We start from the raw sequence: 24,204 nt of genomic DNA on the forward strand, positions 1-24,204 counted from the left end.
GAGACCGACCAGCTTGTTGGAGATACTATTGGGGACGAGGAGCCCACGTCGACTAATGTTTATCTGCCTCTTTTCTTGGACCCCGTACATATATGATGTCCCGAGCCTCCAAGCTCGGCTGAGTAGATGTAACTCATTTGTTTTGCATGTGCTTCAAACTCCTTTTCATTAATACAATGCAGTAGCTTCGAAAATCTTTGTTGTGCAAAATTTTTCTAAGTATGGATTACTCCCGAAGTACTGAATTGATGAGCTAGGCCCAAGTAGGAATAACCCGATCTTAATGTACGTTGAAGTGAACAGACATTGTAGGGTATATGCTCGACCTGCTTGTGCACAAACTACTTTTTTATTTGCCCATGTTGAAGTGACTTGGTTTTTGGTTGCCTATGCCGAAGTGAGTAGGACTTATCTGCCCATGTCGAAGAGGTGACTGGGACTTATAATGTTTTGAGGTTTTTTGTTAGCTCGACACCATAGCCCTTAGGCTCTGGCAGTGACTTACAGTCCTCTCTCCAACTCGATGTCCTTTTGACAAGCTTGGTGGTCTTGTGGACTTAGTAAAATTTTTGGTCGTATTGGAGTAGCAAACTCATGGATAATACTTCCTCAGGTTGTCAACATTCCAAGCTCGAGGTACTTGTTTCCCTTCCATAGTCTTGAGCTCATATGTGCCATCTCCGAACACTCGTCTCACCCAGTACGAAACCTCCCAGTTTGGTCCGAGCTTACCTACGTCGGGCTCAGGTACCATTACGTTGTGGAGCACTAGGTCACCAACTCAAAACAGTTGTCTTTTGACCCGGGCATTATGGTACCGAGCTATTCACTGTTGGTAGGCCGCAGTTCGAATATAGGCCGTGTCATGTACTTCTTTGATCAGGTCCAAGTTGGTCCGGAGCTCGTCATTGTTCGCCTCTTCATCATATGCTTCGAGCTGCAATGTTGGTACTTCAATCTCTACTAGAATAACGACCTCTGTTTCATACATCAGGTTGAAGGGCGTTTCGCCAGCTGTAGTCTTGATGGTCGTCCTATAGGCCCAAAGGACATTAGGCAGCTCATCCACCCATAACCCTTTAGCTCGTGCTAAACGAGCTTTCAATCCATTAAGGATAGCCCTGTTTGTCACTTCAGCCTGTCCGTTCACCTATGGGTGTGTCACCGAGGTAAAGTTTTGTTGAATCCCCATCTTTGCACACCAATTCTGGAACTTGATATCTTCGAACTGCTTCCCGTTGTCCGAGATCAGCACCTTGGGTAGTCCAAAATGACAAACAATGTTCTTCCAGAAGAAGTTCTACATGTTCCAAGCTATAATATTCACCAACAGCTCAGCCTCAACCCACTTTGTGAAGTAGTCCATTGCTACGACCAAGAATTTCCTCTACCCGGTTGCCAGTAGAAATGGTTCAAGGATGTCAATCCCCCACTGCGCAAAGAGCCACGGGCTGGTCAGATACTTCAGATTGACAGCAGGTTGATGGAAGATGTTAGTGTGCCTTTGACATTTGTCACATTTCTTAACAAGCTCGAGTGCGTCTGCCTTCATGGCGGGACAATAGTAACCCTATCTTAGTGCTTTTTGGGCAAGTGCCCTGCCCCCCAAATGTCCTCTGCATAGTCCTTCATGGATGTCATGAAGTACTAATTCAACTTCTGAACGTTGCAAGAAACGTAGGTAGGGGAGCGTAAAGGACCTCTTGTATAGCCGTCCATCGATAAGTACGACCGAGCTAACTGACGCTCTACCCTCTGAGTTGCATTGCGTTCTGCTGGTAGGATCCTGTAGAGCAGATAATCAATGAGCTGGTCAATCTAGCTCAGTTCTACTTGCAACACGGGAGTGACCTCTTCTTCCCCCGAGAATGCTAGGCCGAGGCAGATCTTCTATGTATACAATCAGCATTGTGTTGTCGCTAGTGCTTGCTAATCGTGACAAGGCATCGACCTTAACATTCTCGGACTTCAATATCTGCCTGATGAACCTTGAATGGAAGCATGGTAGGATTTCCCTTACCTTCACAAGGTAAGTTGTCATGGTTAAATCACGAGCTTCATAGTCGTTGTTGATTTTGTTTACTACCAACTGAGAGTCGTTGCATACGACGAGGTGTTTTACACCTATGTCTTTTGCTAGACTTAGCCTGGCAATCAGTGCCTCGTACTCTGCTTCATTGTTCGTTGCTTCGAATCCAAACAGGAGAGCATATTCCAGTTTCACCTTGCTCGGGCAGTACCATATCAATCCAACGCCACTTCCTCACTGGTTAGATGAGTCGTCTATGTGGAGGAACCAGGGCTCCTTGTTCCAAGTCAATCCAAGCCTGAACGGGACCGGTGTTGTGCTGGTTGATGCCTCCGACATATTAGTGGCCTCAGTCAGCCTAGGGGCCGCCAAGACTTGGGCTTTGATCGCTAGATGCGGCTCAAATCGGATGTCGTATTCGCTCAACTCGATGGACCACTTCGTCAACCTACCCGATACCTCAGGCTTAAGCAAAATGTGCCTTAGAGGTCTGTTGGTGAGGACGACAATTGTATGGGCTTGAAAGTATGGGCGTAGTTTTCGAGCTGCTACCACTAGCACGTATGCTAACTTCTTGATGTCGGGATACCTAGTCTCCGCATCTTGCAATACTTTACTTACATAGTGGATAGATCGTTGGACCCAATCTACTTCTTTGATCAGTACCGAGCTGACCACCTCGTCACTCGCGGAGAGGTACAACTTCAACTCGTCACCTTCCTCAGGTCAGGTCAAAAGCGATGCAGTACTTAGATACTTTTTCAGCTCATCAAATGCGAGATGGCACTCTTTGGTCCATACAAATTCTTCATTCTTTTTTATTGCTTTAAAAAAGGGTAGACACTGACCCTCCGATTTGGAGATAAACCGATTTAGGGCAGCTACTCGGCCTGTTAGTCTTTGGACCTCCTTTATCTTCTGGGGCAGTCTCATATCTAATATGGCCTTAATTTTATCAAGGTTGGCTTCGATGCCACGTTGGTTCACTATATAACCGAGCAATTTGCTCAACGTGACCCCAAGACACACTTGTTCGAGTTGAGCTTCATGTTAAATTTTCTCAAAATTTGAAAAATAGAGTTTAAATCATCAATTAAATAGTTTGAGTACTGGGTCTTCACGACCATGTTGTCAACATAACACTCTATTTTATTACCGATCAATGATTCAAAAATTTTATTTACAAGTCGCTGGAAAGTTGCTCCAGCATTTTTTAAACCAAAAGGGCATGACTTTGCAACAGTACAACCCAAGCTCAGTTACAAAAGCGGTATGGTCCTGGTAAGCTATGTCCATCCTATTCTGGTTGTAGTCGGAGTAGGCGCCCATAAAGCTCATCAACTCGTGCCCCAAGGTCGGGTCTACCAGGTGGTCTATCCTAGGAAGGGAGAAGCAGTCCTTCAGGCAGTCTCTATTCAGGTCGGTGTAGTAGACGCACATGCGCCACTTTTTGTTGGTCTTCTTCACTAGCACGGGGTTGGCCACCTAGCTCGGGTAATGAACCTCTCTGACGAAGTTTGCGGCGAGGAGTTTCCCGACCTCTTCATCAACTACCCTTCACCGTTTCGGGGTGAGGTTGCGTTTTCTTTGTCTAACTGGCCTAATAAAGGGTCCATATTTAATTTGTGAGTAATCACACTAGGGTTGATGTCGGGCGTTTCTGTTGCAAAGCAAGCAAAAAGATATAAATTATTAAGTAAAAAACTTGGTAGTTGTGTTCAGAGTAGTTTGTTTATTAGAGCACCAATCTGGAGGGTCTTGGTTGGCTTGGTTTTGGAAACTGGTATATGGACTGTCTCCTCCATCGGGGTAGCTCACTCCTTGGTGTACTTTGCTGGTTGCTCTAGCTCGACATCATCCGCCAACTTTGCCTTACCTTTCAGTGCAACCACGTAGCACTTGCGAGATTCAAGCTAATCGCCTCGTATGACCCCCACTTCATCATCGCCAAGTAGTATGTTGATACTATTGCACATAAACGTGCCGGATGGGCCAACCTACAATCGCATTGTAGGGGGACGGAGTCACGGCAAAGGAAAGTATGCTCGAATTGCACTATGTTTGGCCACGTCCCTGCCTCTACTGGTACCTTGATCTGGCCAAGGGGTCTGACTTCTTTGCCGCTAAACCCCACCAAGGGTGTATCTGTTGATTTCAAGTCGCTCTACTTCAGTTACAACTTGTTGAAGGTTCCTTTGAATAGGATATCGGTCGAACTGACTGAGTCCACCAAGATCCGCTTCACTTTGAAATCATTTACGACGAGCTTCATGATGAGAGCATCATTGTGAGGATATTGCATCCCACATGCATCATCCTCGGTGAAATAGATGGGCTCTTCCACCCAAGGTCGCTTCGGTGGGTTTTCTACTTCATGCTCCAATTCTCTGACCGAGATTTTCTCCATTGCTGTAGTGCACCCCGCTACAATGGATCTACCAGTGGTCATGTTGATTACCCCATGGATCGGTCTTTCTTCAGGTAGCTATCGAGGTGGCTACTCAACTCCAAAGTGTCCCTCCTCCGGTCTCCTTGTTGGTCCCCCTATTCTTTCTCCTCGTGCAAAATGTACTTTTTCAGGTACTTGTGGCGAATGAGCTCTTCAATCTCATTGCGAAGATTCCGATAGTTTTCTGTACTGTGACTGTGGTCTTGATGAATATGACAGTAGACATTCAGGTTCCTGGTTGTTGGGTCTCCCCGTAGCCTGGGTGGCCACTTGATGAAGGAGGAGTCCTTTATTGCCATCATGATTTCTCCTCGCTTCGTGTTGAGGGGGTATAGGTTGTTCTCTCTACAAGAGGGGTCCTAGATCGCTGACTTGACCTGTAACTCCGGGAGGGGGACTTACTTCTTGAGCGAGGTGGACTTGCTTCTTCTTAGTGATTTGCTATTCTTTCTCTTTGTGCTTGCTGTTGCTTGTTCCTTCTTCTCTTTTCCTCTTCTCGCCCTGTTGGCTTTCTAGTTTTTGGCCAAGCTGTTTTTTCGTGCTTATGAACCTCTCTGCCAATGCTAGGAACTCTGTGATGTTCTTCGGGCATTTACTTCGACGTACCATCTGAACTCCTTGTGTATAACTCTTTTCCGTGTTGCGGTGATGTGCACTACTAGATCAAGATCTGATATCTACAGACACGTTTCATTGAAACGCTTGATGTATCTCCGAATTGACTCATTTTCCCTTTGCACTATGTTCAGAATGCTCTCTTGTGACTTCGGGCACTTCTTACTAGTGATGAAGTGGGCCATGAACATATCCACAAACTATGCCCATCTTTTGGTCGAGCCCGACACGATGCTCCTATACCAAATTCGAGCTAGTCCTTTGAAAGTGGTGAAGGCTACATACATGCATGCTTTGTTTGCTCTGGCGAGATGCATCTGAGACTGGAAGGCGTCCACATGGTCATTAGGATTAAAAGTTCCGCTGTACCTTTCCAATGAGGTGTAGCCATTGGTAGCTCGGTTGACAAGGGGGAGGGTCGGCTCAACAATGTTGGATCCGGTCGTGTAGCCACTGAACTCACTTCCTCCCTTTCCTTGCTTTGCTCCTGCGGTTGGCTACTTTTCGTTGGTGGCATGTTTCTGGCTAAGGAACGACTAGTCTTGGGACGCCGCCACTGCTGTTTCTTCACTGGCTCTACATTGGTGTTGCTAGCTTCAGTATGATCGAGTACTTCGATTTTGGTCCGGTCTCTCTCCCGAACACTGTTGCGAGGTGGATTAGGGTTCCTTCCTCCTACTTCTTCTTGGTCGCAAGATTGGTGTTGGATGTTGCGAGGTGCTGAGGGGTCTCGTCTCATGCCCGCACCTCGGGCCCCAAGATGGCGATCGTCGAGCCGTGACTCGCGATTCTCAGGGCGTGAGTGTTGTTGTTGACTGATCCTTTCATGATGGCTGACCTCGTACCTATCTTTCGGGTTCCCCCTTTGAGAAACTAGGGGTGTGTTGGCCGTTGGTCCTACCCTGAAGTGGGGTCCGGCCCCTCAACCTATGAGTTTCCCTCACCCCGATGGGGAGATCTGCAAACGCCTTGATGAGGCTACTGGTGGCATGGGTGTTGGTTTTGGATATGATTCTGGTATTGACCTGGTTGCTGGTTCGGCTGCAGTGATGGAAACTGCTGATGATACTACTGATAGAAATAGTACTATTGAAGTTGTTGGAACTGATGCATTTGCTGCATCTGAATCTGCATGGTTCTGACACTCTGAACTAGATCATCAAACTGGTGACACCCAACCCCAATAGGAATTATCGAGGGTTCCAAGAAAGTGGTGTTTACTTGGGGGAGCGAAACGTTTATCTGCTGACTCGTCTACTACATTGACACAATGGAGACCCTTGAAGTAATGAGGGGGATGGTGAACTACTCGATAGTCACTGAAGGGCCTTGAGGGAGTAATGCTAGGTGGTCTTGTCCCCTAGTGACAATTATGTCGATGCCCTTGCCAGTGTTTGATGTGTGGCTCATTGTGACACTAGCAAGTGCACTAGCCGTTCAAGTAATAAAGTAGTGAGTGAAGTATCGTTCCCACGAGGATTTAGGAAACAATTACCAATACTAAATTGAGCACTTCTTATCTGATCAACAAATAAATCAAAACTCTAATGAAAGCTAAGAAATCCTAAATTAAAATCTATCTAAATCATTGGTCCAATTGCCTTCAATTCAGGTTAGAAGAGTAAACAGTAAATGTCAATCTCAGAATTCAGCAATCTATCAATTTGGATCATTCGAATGAATCATGATTGAGCCTTGGTTTGGTGAAACCCCAAGGTCATGAACAGCTTCTCTCAAGTGCATGTTCATCCTATGCATGAGTGACGGTTCTTCTATCTCTAGCAAGAATCTAATCCCCATGCATGCATTTCTTCAAACACTTTTAAGGCATCAATTCATATCTGAATTGATCACCAACTGAATTGTGCAAGTTATCTCTAACCTTGCACTCAATTCAGTTCTTGAATAGTAGATCTGAATTCCTAGAGTCTCTCTCAAGCACTCTAGGAATTCCAAGTTGTAGATTAATTCGCCCAATCTGAAAATTGCATATCTGAATTCTCTTTCAAGCAATTCAGATCTTGCAATCTCAGATCTGAGAATTCAGATCTGAGTTTTGAAGGTTAGTTGGCCGAATTAATCTACAATCACACCCTTATTCAAGAAACTTCAAATACAATGCATGACCATTTGAATGAATCAAAAAGAATTAGATTGCTGAACTGAAATTTTACAAGCAGAAATACATCAAGGAAGAATGGAAACAAGGAGAAAGAAGAAAGAACATATAACTAAGAAACTGAATTCAAATCAAAAGAGAATGAAACTACAAATGATTTATTACAGAAGATCTTTGAATCACAAACTCTCAATTCGAACTCACCTTCTTCTTCTAGCTTGCTTGTCTTGAACTTCCTTCAGCCCTTCTTCTTCTTCTTCCTTGCGCCTAGCCTTTTTCTCTTCTCTTCTCTCAAGGTGGCCGAACCTCTAAGAGTGGGAGAGCCTTCCTCTCAAGCAATTGAACCCCTTTCTCCCCTCCTAGAGGCCTCCTTATATAGTTTTTCAAGGGGGCTCTTGCCCCTTCTTGAAGCCTCTAGAATGGGGTGTATTACACCCCTCATGAACCTTCTAGAGTGCTCCCTCCTTCTCTTCAAGAAACTCCTAGAAGTTGCCGCCCCTAGCTCCCTTTGGGCTGCTATTTGGGCTACAACTTAGCTTGCTTTTGAGCTCATGTGGGCTACACTCTAGGCTGTTATTTGGGCTAAAAATGGGCCTTCCTTGCTGGGCCGAATTCTCCTCATAGTTAGGCTTTATTTTCTTGGGTTTTCTCAAGGAATTCGCTTGCTCTTTTTGGGCCGAAGTGCTCTCTCTTGCTTCCATGACCGGGCTGGACTGAAATTGGTATTTTTGAACCTTCTTTTCTTGCCTTTTTCCTTCATTTTCTTGGATTGATTATCCCTGAACTTATTCTTAGCATTAAGTTAAATTAAGGCAAAAATTAATAAAACCGGCATAAAAATCCATGCTAAAGTCCTCAAAAATTATAGATAAATTGTAAGTTCATCAGTGTTACTTAGAGATGCCATTGAGAGAGAGAGAGTAAGGTGATGATGAGGTGTAAGGTTGACCTTTTGATCGTTTCCTACAGACGACGCCAATTGATAGTGCGCGATCTGTAAGCTCCTAGCTGGAAGACTACCTGGACACTAATCACGTAGCGAGCAAGACCAAGCTGCAAGACAAAGGACCAGAGAACCTAGGGTGGCTAACCCGACGAAGTCACTTCGATGCTTAAGTTAGTATTGTACTTTGGTTGCGAGCCGAAAACTTGAACGCAAGTAGACTAGTGAGTAAGTAATCGCGTGTACCTGAGTCTTGGGGGTTGATGCCCTTATATAGGTGGTCTGTCGTGGGTCTTGTGAAACGCTCCCGGAATCCTTGATCCGCGACGTAGGGATCCATTCTGCTTTGGAAGGAGGGTAATGTATCAGTTAATAAGGCTTACCGTTTTCCTCCAATTTGGGTGGGGCGAGGATAAGGCCTATAGTTACGCGGCTTGATCCTGAGAAATTTGGAGACAACTGGCAAGCTTCTGGGTTCCACCATGTGGCACCTTGGCGTGCATGGATATCGAAGAACCCCAACTTCAAAGTGATCGAACACCCGAAGTCCTGCGATCTACTGACATAGCACCACATGCTGATTTGTCGTCTCATCAGCGGGCCGCATCCACGCATCTTTTACTTATTTAGGTCGGGCCAAATCACTCTCATCAAAACTCAATTTTTGTTTTCATGGTAGGTTACTAAATACTCAATTTTATTCAAGTCGAGGTTCGATTTATTCGAGTTGAGTCAACTTTTCAAGCTAGATTCGTATCAACCATCGTTGGCAAACTAACGCGCCACAGACATACCTGATACTGATATTGAGAGCCCAGGCTTTCGAATACGGAGAGACGTTTAAAGATTTTTCCCTTTCCGTTACGATTAAACTCTGCATCGAACGGAATTTTATCTCTACACAATAGAAGTTCCCTGAACTCGAGACCTAACTGTGAGATAACCGTAGAGAGAGTGGTAGCTCTGAATAAAACAGCAAAAACCGGAGAGAGAGGGAGGGAGGGAGGGAGGGGCTTTCCCCACATTCAACAAATTGAGAAGATCAAAGCATCGGCTAGAGCTTTTCCATTTGGTGTTTAATCTCACAGCCACAGCCACAGGTAAGTTCCTTTATTTTCCCCTGTTTTATTCTTTTACAGATATGCGTTTTTAGGTGAATTTGTTTGTTTTTTCCTGTTCTGATTTGATGCTACAGGCTCTTCTTCTTGGAACATTTTTTTTTTTCCGGGTTCAACTTGTTGGCTTGTTGCCACATTTTTTTTTTGATATTGTCGTATTTGTAGTGACTGGCAGCTGGTCGACTCTTTTCTCGTTCTTTGTTTGTAGGTTTTGCGGGTTTTTTTTTTTTAATTTTTGATGATTGGGTGAATCCAAGTATTGACTGTCATTTTTTCCCTATTTAACAAATTCATTTGCATATGTGGGCCTGCTGAAATTTGTACCGACCCTTATGCCTATATGTGCATACTGTGTAACTTGTAAATTATGAAGAACAACCATTGGAACGAACAAAAAGATATTTTTTTTCCTGTTTTTTGGTGTCAAGCTTGTTTGAGTTTTGGTCACTCAGCATTTTGGCTTTATTGTTCCATTGAAGGCTGGCATTTTTTTTTTGACAAATATACTTAATTTTTGATCTATATTCTTTTATCTAAACTGAAGTCCATTGCTTGTTGCAATGGTAAAATCTCGGGCTAACAAGCATGAAACCACTGTGTGCAAAAGAGACACCAAATCTTACGTTTCTATCCAGTCCATCCCTCTCAAGACCCTGGGTAGCTGGAACCAACATTAGTTAAACTCCCTTTCACTCGTTTTTTTTTTTTTGGCTGAATTCTGCGAGTGGTAGATGGCTTGCCCAATTTGTGATCTTTAAATGCTATTTTGGGTAACAATGCTTTGTATATTAAAGCATTGAAGGTCTTTTATGTATAGCCTCTTTGACTTTTTTAATATATCCTATATTAGAAATATGCTCAGAGTTTTCCTGCATTTCCTTACTTTCCCTCATCTTCTCTATTTTTTTCATAAATAACTATTTTGGCATCGCACCCGAGTGTTGGAATGTCCAAATTGCTGAACTACCATCCAGAAAATCAATACAGCAATTGCCTGTTACATCTTTCTTTAGATTTACAAACTCTAATACCTGTTAGGAGATATTTGATGAATCTGGCTTCTACTAGATAACCTATATGCTGAATTTGTTAGAAAATCAATGCAGCAATTGCCTCTCTCTGAGTATGCATTACTGGCACTTCCCATTCTTGGTTCAGGAGCTCCAAGGCATTTCCAGGCATCCTGGTGGTTTTCAAATTGGTTTGGTGGGCCTTCTATTCCTTAACATGGCTTTATCAGTTAGGCCACTTTTTAGGAGATTATTTACTGGACCAAAGGACATTATAGATAGAAGCAAAGGACTGTCAACCTTGGAAACCCAGTTGGATACACAGGTAGATTTGTTTGAAGTTAACTCTCACTTGAAGCAGCTAATTAAAACAGGTCATATAAATGATGCTCGTAGTTTGTTTGATAAAATGCTTCATAGAGATGAGATCACATGGACGACTATGATCTCTGGCTACATAGGTGCATCCAATGCAACTGAAGCATTGATTTTATTCTCACACATGTGGACTGATCCAATGATCCGAATGGATCCATTCATCCTTAGTGTTGCACTTAAGGCTTGTGGGCGCATTTTGGAGTTGAAACCTGGGGAATCAATACATGGCTACTCTGTTAAATCTGGTTTTGTGAATTCTGTCTTTGTAGGAAGTGCCCTTTTAGACATGTATACAAAATCCGGCTGCATTTCATTAGGTTGTAAAGTCTTTGACGAGATGCCAATGAGAAATGTGGTCTCTTGGACTGCTATAATTACTGGGCTTGTTAATGCTGGTTATAATAAGGGCGGGCTGATATACTTCTCGAAAATGTGGGGCTCAGATGTTGAATGTGACTCATACACGTTTACAATTGCATTGAAAGCATGTGCCAATTTAGGGTTTTTGACTTACGGCAAGGCTATCCACACAAAAACAATGAAGGCAGGCTTTGATGTAGGTTCGTTTGTAGCAAACACACTTGCTACCATGTACAATAAGTGTGGGAAATTGGAATATGGGTTGCGCTTATTTGAAAGGATGAGGACCCGTGATGTGGTTTCTTGGACGAGTATTATCGCCAGGTATATCCAGATGGGTCAAGATGAACAAGCTGTTCAAGCATTCATAAAGATGAGACAATCTGAAATTCAACCTAATGAATTCACTTTTTCTGCAGTCATTTCTGGCTGTGGTGTGCTTGCAAAAATTGAGTGGGGTGAGCAATTACATGCCCAAGTTTTGCACCTTGGTCTTATGAACTCCTTGTCAGTTGCTAATGCCATTATGACCATGTATTCAAAATGTGGATGTTTAACTTCAGCTTCTATAGTGTTTCATGGGATGCCTGCAAGAGATGTAGTATCATGTAGTGCAATAATTGCAGCATATTCACAGGAAGGCCTTGGTGAAGAAGCTTTTGGGTTTTTCTCTTTGATGAGGAGGGAGGGACTGAAACCTAATGAATTCACTCTTGCTAGCTTGTTGAGTGTTTGTGGAAACATGGCAATTCTTGAGCAAGGGAAGCAAGTGCATGGCCATGTCCTCTCCATTGGAATAGAACATGATATTATGATAAATAGTGCCTTGATCAATATGTATTCGAAGTGTGGGAGCATAGGAGAGGCTTCGCGAATCTTTGATGCAGCAGGAGGTGAAGATGTTGTGTCATGGACAGCTATGATTAATGGCTATGCTGAACATGGGTACAGCAAGGAAGCTATTGATTTGTTTGAGAAGATGTCTAAGGTTGGATTGAAGCCAGATTATGTCACCTTCATTGGTGTACTTGGTGCCTGTAGCCATGCTGGTCTAGTTAATCTTGGTTTCCAATATTTCAATTCAATGAGTAAGGAGTACAATATTAATCCTGGGAAAGAACACTATGGCTGCATGATTGATCTCTTATGTCGGGCTGGACGTCTAAGTGATGCAGAACGCATGATAGATACCATGCCATTTAGACAGGATGATGTTGTTTGGTCAACATTGCTCAGAGCATCTATGGTCCATGGTGATGTAGAGTGTGGAAAACGAGCAGCAGAGCACATTCTTGAGTTGTATCCAAATTGTGCAGGGACTCACATCACACTCTCTAATATCTATGCAGCCACGGGGAGGTGGAGGGATGCTGCAAATATGAGGAAACTGATGAAATCAAAGGGAGTGATAAAGGAGCCAGGATGGTCTTGGATAAAGGTCAAGGAACAAGTCTCTGCATTTGTTGCTGGTGATCGATCACATCCACAGGGTGAGGACATTTACACCATGTTGGATTTACTGACTTCAAAGGCAGAACATGTTGGTTGCTTTCAGGAAATGGATTTATTATTGTGAGATCCTGGAGATGATGAGAAATTTGATCTGTCGGTTATTATTGCCGTGTTCTGAATTAAGGTTGCAGTACTCTTTATCCAATCTGTTGGATGGAGAAATGAAGATTGTTTGTGGTGTAACAACTATTAGACTACATAAACAAGATTGAAGATGAATTTGGAGTGCCTAGATGTTGGAGCATGTCATCTCAAGCAATTTGATACTGATCTTGGTCTCCATGAGTATGTGGTACTGTGCTTTGATCCATTAATTGCTGTAAAATGTGGGATTTATTATCAGTGGCATTCACAATGTGCAAATACTAACAGAATGTTGGACAGGTTATGGTATCCACTTCATATGTCCTTTTAATCAGTCCATAAAATTCCACTTGTCTATTTTTTGAAATATTTGAAAAGCCTTGCAACTTCATTTGAGCCCTTTTATAGAGAGGAGGGGATCATACACTACTTTTCTTTTGGTTGTTAATGGTTGAATCTTTAATTTTTTGATTATTATATTAATTGGAAGTGAATAAGTACAAAAATGTCTTCACAGTACATAAGCTGATTTACAAAGAAGCCTAGTACAAATGCTGAGCCCCTGTAGTAGTGCCAAAAGTTCTGCCTTCACTGAATTTGCAGTACGAAATGGTCCTGTACATAAAACCTGTATCCTAGTCTCTGAGTTTCTAATTCCACCCCTTATTCTTGCCAACCCCAGTTTGTCCATGTGCTCCCATCAAAGTTCAGTTTTATTTTAGCACCTACTGGGGGTTTCCATTCCATTCTTATCTTTCTTTCCTTAGAGGAATGTGCTACCTCCCTCCAATTCCTTATAGTGTCAGACATTGAGAACTTGTTGAAACTATCAGTGGTTTTTACCCTAGTAGATGTTCAAGACTGCTATCAGCCTTGAACCCTAATAGATTTCAGGTTTGAAAAAGGAGAAAAAAGTATAGAGGAGAGAGGAGGAGTAGAGAGATAGCAGTAGAACACAAGAATTGAAAGGAAGGACAGAATCTGAATGTTCTGTCGCCGCCACTTCTATTTAGTATTTATAGGTTATGCTAGTTACACGAAAGGACAAATCTGCCCTTAGTATTTTACATAACACATAAAACAATATACAACTGAAATATAAATAACAACTGGAATAACAGATTGACCATCAGCTAACCCTAGGATGACTAGGGCACATTCTACCCTACTGACAGAGTGGGACCACAGCTGTGGGGTCCACATCAGTGTTCTCTACACTCCCCCTCAAGTTGGGAATAAATGTTTATCATTCCCAACTTGGATAGATCCGCCTCTAGATTCTTTCCTGATAGCAGTAGAACACAAGAATTTAGTGAAGTGGGAGCAAGTTTGTTACCCTAAGGAGTAGGGTGGCCTAGGTATAGGGAACATATTGAAGAAAAATAAGGCCCTTTTAGGGAAATGGTTGTGGAGATTCCTTTGTGAAGAAGATAGTGGCTCAGGGTCATTAAAAGCATTCATGGTGAAGCAGATAACGACTGGGATAGTACACTGGTAAGTTAGCCAAAGTTGACTTTATTAGGGTTATCTTACCTCCCAAAGAAATGTAGTTTCTCTTCTAATTTGCAAGTCTCTTTGTAAACCTCCCAATCACTAGAAAACTATCTATATTAGGACTTCCTCTCAATGGTAGTCCTAAATATTGTAATGGCCAATCCCCTACTTCACACCCCAATAGCCCAACTAGCTGAATCACCTCTTCACTCCCTAAATTTACTCTTGCCACACAACTCTTGCCCCAATTAATCTTAAGTTTGGATATCCTCTCAAATTTATGGACTATCCTTTTTAGGTTCATAAGTTCTTTTGTTTTCCCTTCACAAAACAAAATAATATCATCTGCAAATTGTAGGTGTGTAACCACCATTTCATCCTTTCCAACTCTCTTGCCTCTAACCAATTAACCATATTGGTGGCATCTGCCCTTATGATCAACTCTCACTCAACACATCAGTTACTATAGTAAAAAGGAAGGGGGATAGAGGATCTCCTTGTCTAAGGCCCCTTTTGGCAGGAAAAAAATCTCTTGCTACTCCATTTACTAAAATTGAAAAATGACATGAAGAAATGCAATCCTTCACCCATTTACACCATCTCTCTCCGAAACCCCTACACTTAGGCTATGTTTGGTTTGAAGGAAAAAGTAGGGAAAGGAAGGGAATTGTAGGGAAACCTTTACAAATCTTGTATAGGTTTCCTTACCCTTCCCTTTCTTTCCCTACTTTTTCCTTCAAACCAAACGTAGCCTTAAAGAATTACAATAGAAACTCCCAATCCACCATGTCATAAGCTTTTTCTAAGTCCAACTTGCAAACCAGTTCCTTTTGCTTTTTCCTTCTTCTAAACTCTACACATTCATTGGCAAATGAGAATTTGATCCATTATTTGTCTCCCAAACACAAAAGCCCCTTGATTTGGAGAAATCATCAAGGGAAGAACATATTTTATTCTTAGGGTTAAGACTTTGGAAATGATTTTGTACATGCTTCCTATCAGACTTATGGGCGTAAAATCCTTCGGATGGATTGCATCCACTTTCTTTGGCATCAAGGCAATGAAAGTTGCATTTGCACCTAAGTTAAATTTGCCCCTCACATAGAACTCATAAAAAACCTCCATCAAGTCACCCCCAATTATTTCCCAACAATCTTGATAGAAAGCCATCGTAAAACCATTAGGTCCTGGGGCTTTACATCTCTCCATTCGAGAAGACTGCATTTTTCACTTCCTGAACCTCAAATTTCCTTTTCAAGGAATCCAACAACTCTCTATTTCCAACTCTCCAGTCCAGGCCCTCTAAGTTTTCTCTTGACCTCCTTGGACCCTCATAGAGTGTTTTGAAGTGATTCACAAAGGCTTGGGCTATGCCCTCATCTCTTGTCAATACTTGCCCATTCCATTCCAATTTCAAAACTGAGTTTTTCCTCTTTCTCCCATTTGCCAACATATGGAAAAAACTGGTATTACCATCCCCTTCCCTGAGCCAATGACATCTATATTTTTGTCTCCAAGTAACCTCCCCTTTTCTTAGAATGTCTTCTAGATCCTTTTTCAACCCCCATCTCTCTTTCCTCTCTTCTAAACTCAAGCTTCTCTCAGCTTCCTCACCATCTAGCTCCTCTATTCTACTGAGATTTTCCTGTTTTCTTTCTTCAATCTTTTCAAAACTCTCTTTATTCCACATCTTAATTCTTGCTTTCAGCAATTGCAATTTCTTATAAAACCTATAACCCTTCCATCTGAAATCCACTTGATCTTCCTCTCACCACTCCACCTTTGGAAAGAATTTAGGGTGCAGAAGCCACATATTCTCAAACCTAAAAGGGCAGGGGCCACCCCCCATCCTCTCTTAGGTCAAACTTATTGGGCAGTGGTCTGAAACAGGTCTTGGCAGTGCTGTAACCACTAATCCCCGCCAAGCCACTTCCCAATCAGTTGTGAATAGGAATTTGTCTAACTTACAACAAGTGGGAGCCTCTTGAAAATTTGACCAAGTATAACTTGCCCTCTGAATAGGTAAGTCCCGCAACTCAAAGATCTCTATGAAGAGGTTAGAATTCCTCATACTCGTTGTAACCCGGTTATTTGGGTTGTTTGATTCACTCAAAAATCTTATGACATTAAAATCTCCTTGCAAACACCAGGGACCCTCCCATAGACCTCTCACTGCTGCTAACTCCTCCCAAAGTCCCTCCCTTTCCTTATAAGAGGTGGGTCCATACACATTAGTTAAAACCCATTCCCAGTCATCCATCCTCTTCAACTTAATGGACACTGAATACTTCCCAATTAACTCCTCAGTACACTCCATCTCTGCATTTTCCACAAAGTTATAATTCCACTTGAAGCTCCCCAAGATTGTGTGTATGCCCAACTTATGTCTCTCACTGACTATATACTTCTTACCCCATTCCTATCTAACTCAGACAACTTAAATTCTTGAATCAACACATTATTTGGTTTTTCTCTTCTCAATAGATCCCTAATCACTCCTCTTTTTCTTGAGCTTTCAAACCCTCTTACATTCTAGCTTTCAATTTCATGGAGACCACGATAAAATACCCCTTAAACAAACAAACCACTCACCACTGCTTCTTATCCTTTTTCCAACACTCCCTTTATCATAATGCACCTCACATTTTAGCCTTTCCACCTCACTTAATTTTTTCTTTCTCTGCTTTTTTACACCAGCTCCTTTAGATCTAGGCTCCTCTAGCTTCTCATTCCCCTCTTTCTTTCTATTGGGACCCTTCTTCTTTGTTTTCCCCCTTTTTTTTTTTTTGAGCCAGCTTTTTCATTTAATCTGCCATCACCCTTTACTTCCTCTTCAACAATAGGATTAGGAGTTTCACCCCTCTCATTCCTTTCAATCTGTTCAGCCATCTCTTCCTCCACCTGAATTCTAAACAGTTCCATAATCAGCTCCCAAATTCTATCCCTGATTTCCATGCCTACAATTTCTGAAAACAAATCTCCAATGACCTGAACTGTGGCATCTGTGGACTGGTTCCTGAAACTAGTGACCACCTATGCATTCATTGCCCTCTTTCTGCTATGTTATGGGAGCATTTCATCAGATCATCAGGCATCAACTGGGTTATGCCTCGATCTGTAAAGGAGTTGCTATGTAGTTGGAAGCTTCCTGGTCTGGGCAAGAAAGGGAAGTTGGCCTGGAAAACAATTCCTGCAGCAGTCCTGGTCACGGACATGGTCTGGTCTGAAAGGAACAGTTGTGTCTTCTGCAACAGAACTATAGCTCCTGAAGATCTGCTCAAGTTGGCGGTTAATAGGCTTGCTTCTTGGCTATCTGTAATTTTAGAATTTAAAGATCAGAATGTCTTTCAGCTCCTGGATTCCCACTCCATTTGGGACTTGTAATGTAGTATCTTTCCTGGTGTTTCCTCGTCAGGTTGCTATTGTACTGTAATTTTCCTTCATCAATAAATCTTTTTACTTAACCTTTTCCCAAAAAAAAAAAAAACAAATGGGAGCTAGGTGAGAAGAGGGATCATAGAATTAGATGGGAAGTAGTAAGTAGAAGCAAAAAGTATGGGGGTCTAGGTTTAGGAAATTTACTGAAAAGAAACATGGCTTTGGAGACTACCGGTGGATAAAGATAAATTATGGGCAAAGGTAGTTGTAAGTATTTATGGGCTTGCGGTAGATGGCTAGGATGTAGGAGTTTTGGCTAGGGTCACAAGATCTTCTCCTTAGAGGACCATACATGATATCTTACCATCCTTCCTTTCGTGTATTTGTTTGCTTTGGCAACTTGATAAGGTTTTGGGAACATGTGTGGGTGGGATATACTGGCATACTGTTTTGAAAGATCAATTCCCTTCATTGTATGCCGTCTCAAGATACAAAGATGAACCTATTTCCACCTTTCTCATTCCTTCTATCTCTGCTACTAGTTTTAATTGGGATTTGGGTTTTAGAAGGGGTTAGGACTCGGAATTAACAATGTCTTGGATTTGCTTCACTTGGGAGGGTTTTCTTGGATCCTTCCAGACCTGATAGTTGGATTTAGACTCAATCCCCTTGTCTTCATTTTTCAAGGTCTTGACCCAATCCTCTGATAGTGGAGAACAGGTTTTTCTTGTCAAGGTTCAAAGTATCGATACGATACACCTTGTATTGAGAACCCTTTTCTGGAATAGGTCTTTCAACCCTAGAATTGGAGGTTTTTGTAAGGAAATACTTTGCGATTTGCTCCAGAGGAAAAGACCAAGTTGGTGTTATCCCCACACTGGTGTGTTGTTTGTAAGGCCAATGGAGAGCCTTATTATCATTTATTAATCTACTGTCCCTTTGTTTCTTCCATTTGGGACTGGTTCTTTTCTTTGTTTGTGTTAGGAACCTGCCTAACTCAGGGCTCTTCGAGGGAGCCAACCTCCTGAATTCGTTGGAAGGAGAGAGAGAGAGATTAATGCCGAAAGAATTACTGTCTTATTTCTCTTTGTGCTTCACTACTTATGCTGTTTACAATCTTTGATTTCTTTCTGTCACAACTGTTGCAAGTGGACGATTAGTTGTGCTGACGTGGCCTCCTCTTGTAAAACTGATTAACTGCTTTCTGTTGGTCTATTCCAGTAGTCTTTACAGTTTGGGTGTAGGTGGACCCCTTTGCCAAATTTGCAAAGTTTGTGTGAATAATTAGGTTTGAATGACCTGTATTTTTCTATTCCAGCAGAACATGTCTTTATATACAATTGGAGTCCCAAATGTTAGGACTTGTTCCCTATTTTAGAAGAGAAAATCTTGCCTAATCTATTCTAAATAAGGAAACAATTATATAGCTAATTACACCTGATTTGTAGCCTAATTTATAGCTAATTTACAGCAAAGAATCCCAACACTCCCCCTCAAGCTAGGTTGTAAATATTTATCATACCCAGCTTGCAACTAAGATCTTCAAAATGCGCCCTTGGAAGTGCTTTAGTTAGGATATCAGCAATCTGAAGATTAGAAGGAATGTAAACAGGCTTGATTACTTTCCCTTCTATCTTTTCTCTAATAAAATGCCGATCTATTTCCACATGCTTGGTTCGGTCATGATGAACTGGATTTTTAGCAATATTGATGGCAGATTGACTATCACATAGTAGCTGGATTGTTCCCTCAGAAGGTATCTTCAATTCAGCTAATACTCTTTTCACCCAAATTCCTTCACAAATACCATGAGCCATAGCTCGAAATTCCGCTTCTGCACTACTCCTAGCCACCACAGCTTGCTTTTTACTTCTCCATGTTGTCAAATTTCCCTGAACATAGGTACAATATCCAGAAGTGGATCGTCTATCTATGATTGAGCCTGCCTAGTCTGCATCAGAATACAATTCCACTTCCCTACTTGAGTTTTTTCTAAATAACAGTCCCTTTCCTGGAGTCATTTTCAAGTATCTCAAGATTCTGTACACTGCTGTCATGTGTTCTTCAGTAGGGTTGTTCATGAACTGACTAACAACACTTACTGAGAATGCTATGTCAGGCCTAGTATGTGATAGATAGATCAACTTCCCTACAAGCCTTTGATATCTTCCCTTATCTACAGGAGCACTTTCTTTATTTGAACCAAGTTTGGTAGTGTAGTCCATAGGTGTCTCTGCAGGTTTACACCCAAGCATACCTGTTTCTTTAAGAAGATCAAGTACATACCGAGAATGCTATGTCAGGCCTAGTATGTGATAGATAGATCAACTTCCCTACAAGCCTTTGATATCTTCCCTTATCTACAGGAGCACTTTCTTTATCTGAACCAAGTTTGGTAGTGTAGTCCATAGGTGTCTCTGCAGGTTTACACCCAAGCATACCTGTTTCTTTAAGAAGATCAAGTACATACTTTCTTTGAGAAACTGCAATGCCCCACTTAGAACTAGCCACTTCCATTCCCAAGAAGTATGTGAGTTTACCTAGGTCCATGATTTCAAACTCTCTAGTAAGAAATTCTTTGACTCTTGGAAACTCCTCAACATAATACCCTGTTAGAACAATATCATCAACATAGACAATCAACGCAGAAATCAGTCCTTCTGAAGAATGTTTGACAAACATTGTATGATCAGACTGTCCCTGTATATACCCATTACTCTTCATAACTCTGGTAAATCTCTCAAACCAAGTTCGGGGTGATTGTTTGAGACCATAAAGTGACTTCTTTAGTCTACAAACTTTGTTGATGTTTGATGAGTTCTGTAGTCCCTGGGGAATGTCCATATAGACCTCCTCTTCTAGATTCTCGTTCAAGAACGCATTCTTGACATCTAGTTGATGGAGGGGCCAATTCAAATTTGCTGCAAGAGAGAGAAGTATCCGAATAGTGTTGAGTTTTGCAACCGGAGCAAAGGTCTCCTCATAATCTATGCCATAGGATTGAGTAAATCCCTTAGCTACCAACTGAGCCTTGTATCTCTCAATACTACCATTTGCCTTTGTTTTTACAGTGAAGATCCACTTGCACCCAATCACATTCTTTCCATGAGGCAAATCAGTAATTTCCCAAGTACCATTCTTCACTAGAGCATTACTCAATCCTATGACATAGATTATGAGGAGACCTTTCCTGAGTTCAATGGGTAGGTTCTCATCGGAATTTTCATGATCACTTAAACTAGTACCTGCAGAATTTTCCTCCACAGTCTGTAAGTCAGATGTAGGGATTTTTACCTCAGGTTCAGATGCTGGCAGTATCTGTGAATCTACTAGAGTCTATGATTCCTTCGGCTCTCCCCTTTTTCTGTGATAGATAATTATCTTGGGAAATTCAAAATCAGTTGGTTTCGGTTCAGGTTCAATTTGGACACTTGGAGAAGGTGTTTCCGGTGTTTCTGGTGTGCAATCTATGCTATCCAAGAAAAACTGATATTCTTGTGGTTGACTTTGACTAAAACTCTCCCCCTAAATATCAGTTTTGGGGTAATAGGGTTTGGTTTCAAAAAATGTGACATCCATGGTGTGATAAAACTTTTGGTTGTTAGGACAAAAGCATTTGTAACCCTTTTGGTTGGGAGAGTACCCTATAAAGATACATTTGGTGGATCGAGAGTCAAGCTTGGTTCGATGCTGTTGATGAATATGCACAAACACAATGCACCCAAATATTTTTAGCAGAAGAGAGGAAATCAACCGACTTTGAGGAAAGTGTTGTAAAAATACTTGATTTGGTGTGGAAAAATCTAGTACTTTGGATGGAAGTCGATTGATTAGGTATGCTGTTGTAAGTATAGCCTCACCCCAAAAACGTTTTGGAACATTGGATGAAAACAACAGAGACCTGGCAATGTCCAGAAGGTATTTATTCTTTCTCACGACTATCCCATTTTGCTGAGGGTTATCTACACAGAAACTTTGGTGTTTGATTCCCTCAGTTGATAGATATGAGCCAAGATTAGAGTTAAAAAACTCTCTTCCATTGTCAGTTCTAAGTATTTGATTAGAAGTTTGAAATTGATTTTTAATCATTGTTTTGAAACTCTTAAATATTTGAGGAATTTCTGATTTATTTTTCATGAGAAAAATCCATGTGAGTCGTGTGTGATCATCTATGAAAGAGATGAACCACCGAGCTCCTGTGACATTTGGAACTTGAGATGGACCCCAAACATCACTATGGATCATAGAAAAAGGTTTCGATGCTTTGTATGGCTGAATTGGGTATGAAATGCGAGAGTGTTTTGCAAATTGACAAATTTCACACTGAAAAGAACTAGCACTTTTATTTCTGAATAAACTTGGGAAAAGTTTGGATAAGTACATAAAACTTGGGTGACCTAACCTGTAATGCCACACCATCACCAACCTCTCACTCTCACTTTTCAACTCACTAACAGACACACAAGAATTATTGTGACAAGAAATAGGTTCACTCACTCCTAGATGAGATTGTCTTACAAAATCTGGTTGAACCTCAAGATGATAGAGCCCAGCATGACTCCTAGCACTGCCAATCATCCTCCCCGAAGTCAAATCCTGAAATTCACAGACGTAAGGAGAAAAATTAGCTATACAGTTAAGATCTTGGGTAATTTTATTTATGGAGAGTAGGTTGCAGTCTAGATTAGGAACATATAAAACAAATTTGAGTGTTATGTCCCTGGATACCACAACCAAACCAGTTCCTTCAACTTTTGCCAAAGAACCATCTGCAATTCTAACTGTGAGAGTTTCATTACAAGGAGAACATGTGTGGAAAACTTGCCTATCTCCTGTCATGTGATCGGAAGCACCAGAGTCTACAATCCAAGGTTTATAGTGCTTTTGTTTTACAATCAAAGCCTTAAGAAAGTTACCTTTTTGAGCTATGGAACCTGATCCAACAACTGGTGGATTTTGCTGTGATTGCAGCAGCCTTCTCAGTCCATCAAGTTCCTCTTTGCTAAAATTTGCAAGTTGCTCTGAACTGCCAGCCATGTTGCCTCGAATTTCCTTCTCTGCTGCTGTCTTTGGCTTCCAATCAGCAGGTTTTCCATGGAGTTTCCAGCAGGTTTCTTTGGTATGACCAGGGTGGCGGCAATGTTCACACCATGGCCTTCCCCCTTTGCGTGGCTGCTGCTGGTTTCGAGCAGCCAAGGCTGATGACTCACCACCAGCAGCTGATTTTTCCATCCCCAGCATCAAATGGCGTCTAATCTCTTCCCTTCGGACCTCAGAGAATGCTTCATGTAAGCTTGGCAGCGGTTTTGTGCTAAATATCCTCCCTCTTACAGCATCAAGACTTGAATTTAGTCCCAAGCAAAATTTGTAGATCCGCTTATTCTCAATTATCTTCTTGTATTGTTTGAGATCAGCGGTAGTATACCAGGAATATTTTTCAAAAGCGTCCAGTTTCTGCCAGCTTTGATGGAGTTTGTTGTAATACTCAGTCACAGATAAATCACCTTGTCGGAGATCATGCAAGACGCCCTCAATTTTCACCAGTTCGGGGGTGTTGTCTTTGTGAGAATAAGTGTCTTTTGCAGCCTCCCAGACCTCTGCAGCTGTTATCTCTCTTCCAAATCCGATAACCAGCATCTTTTTCATCTGGTTTGGTGATAGTTCCGGTGAGATAATCTTCTTTCTCCTTGCTGTGGACATGAAACATGAAGGATTGAGACCACTGGATGTAGTTTCGGCCATTCAATTTGTAGATGGTGATGGGTGTGGATGAGTAGTTTGTAAAGTCTCCGCCATTGTTGTTGAACATAACAGTTTCGACGTTTGAGGAGGAGGATTTTGGAGTTTCAATTGAGGATCCGTTGGTGTTTGTCATGGATGGTATTTGATGTTGCTGCCGGGAATGAGATAAAGGCTAGGATGGCTGATGAATACTGCCGGAATAAGCAGTGTAGAATGCTGCTGGAAAAGCAGTAGATAGAGAACTGACCTAGGACGGCTTTGGGAAGAACAGGAGGCGTCTAGGGTTGCTCTGATACCATGTGAATAATTAGGTTTGAATGACCTGTATTTTTCTATTCCAGCAGAACATGTCTTTATATACAATTGGAGTCCTAAACGTTAGGACTTGTTCCCTGTTTTAGAAGAGAAAATCTTGCCTAATCTATTCTAAATAAGAAAACAATTATATAGCTAATTACACCTGATTTGTAGCCTAATTTATAGCTAATTTACAGCAAAGAATCCCAACAGTTTGTTTGGCTCTACATTCTCTAGTTTGCCAAAGAAGAGGGGAAGGTGGTTGTGAAGATGTGTAAGAGCTGCCACAGTGTGGACCATATGGAAAGAAAGGGATGCAAGAATATTTTCAGACAAGGAAAGAAGTAGAGAGGCTATTATTGTTTATTGAGACAATCAATGTCAGGGCTGTTCAATGGGAAAAATCCTTTAAGTGCTTGGCTGACTTTTCATTAAGTGACATGTTGAGAAGTTGGAAGTGGCTAGCTCAGATCGACATAAATTTGTAACTACTCCTTGTTTGTCCCTTCCACTCCATGGCTTCATAAAGCTGAATTTTGATGGGAGCAGTGCGGGGAACCCAGGTCCCTCAGGTATTGGTGGTTTTTTCAGGAATGAAGAGGTGTGCGTTGTTGGTCTATTTTCTGGGCCAATAGGTGAAGGGGATTCATTAAGGGCAGAGATCTTGGCTATGATG

At 41.8% G+C, this 24,204-nt stretch overlaps 1 protein-coding gene across 2 annotated transcripts; it reads left to right on the plus strand.

The window, feature by feature from the left end:
• The first annotated feature begins 9,118 nt into the window (after positions 1 to 9,118).
• On the plus strand, positions 9,119 to 12,597 carry LOC148846360 (Tetratricopeptide repeat (TPR)-like superfamily protein). Of its 2 annotated transcripts, none has more exons than XM_088953269.1 (2): positions 9,119 to 9,255; positions 10,380 to 12,597. In XM_088953269.1, exon 2 carries the CDS (start codon positions 10,399 to 10,401, stop codon positions 12,595 to 12,597), a length of 2,199 nt encoding a protein of 732 aa, XP_088809395.1. In that variant the 5' UTR covers positions 9,119 to 9,255; positions 10,380 to 10,398. The 2 variants fall into 2 exon arrangements, with proteins under 2 accessions (XP_088809395.1, XP_088809396.1); XM_088953270.1 differs by having other exon boundaries at positions 9,150 to 9,255; positions 10,432 to 12,597.
• Positions 12,598 to 24,204: the final 11,607 nt, after the last annotated feature.

The sequence above is a fragment of the Nelumbo lutea genome, chromosome 7, assembly GCF_056320005.1.
Source record: "Nelumbo lutea isolate HS-2025 chromosome 7, American lotus-T2T, whole genome shotgun sequence".
NCBI lineage: Eukaryota > Viridiplantae > Streptophyta > Magnoliopsida > Proteales > Nelumbonaceae > Nelumbo > Nelumbo lutea.

Excerpts from the sequence above, each read along its gene's own strand:
- LOC148846360 (XM_088953269.1), top strand. The coding sequence starts at position 10,399 with ATGCATTACTGGCACTTCCCATTCTTGGTTCAGGAGCTCCAAGGCATT.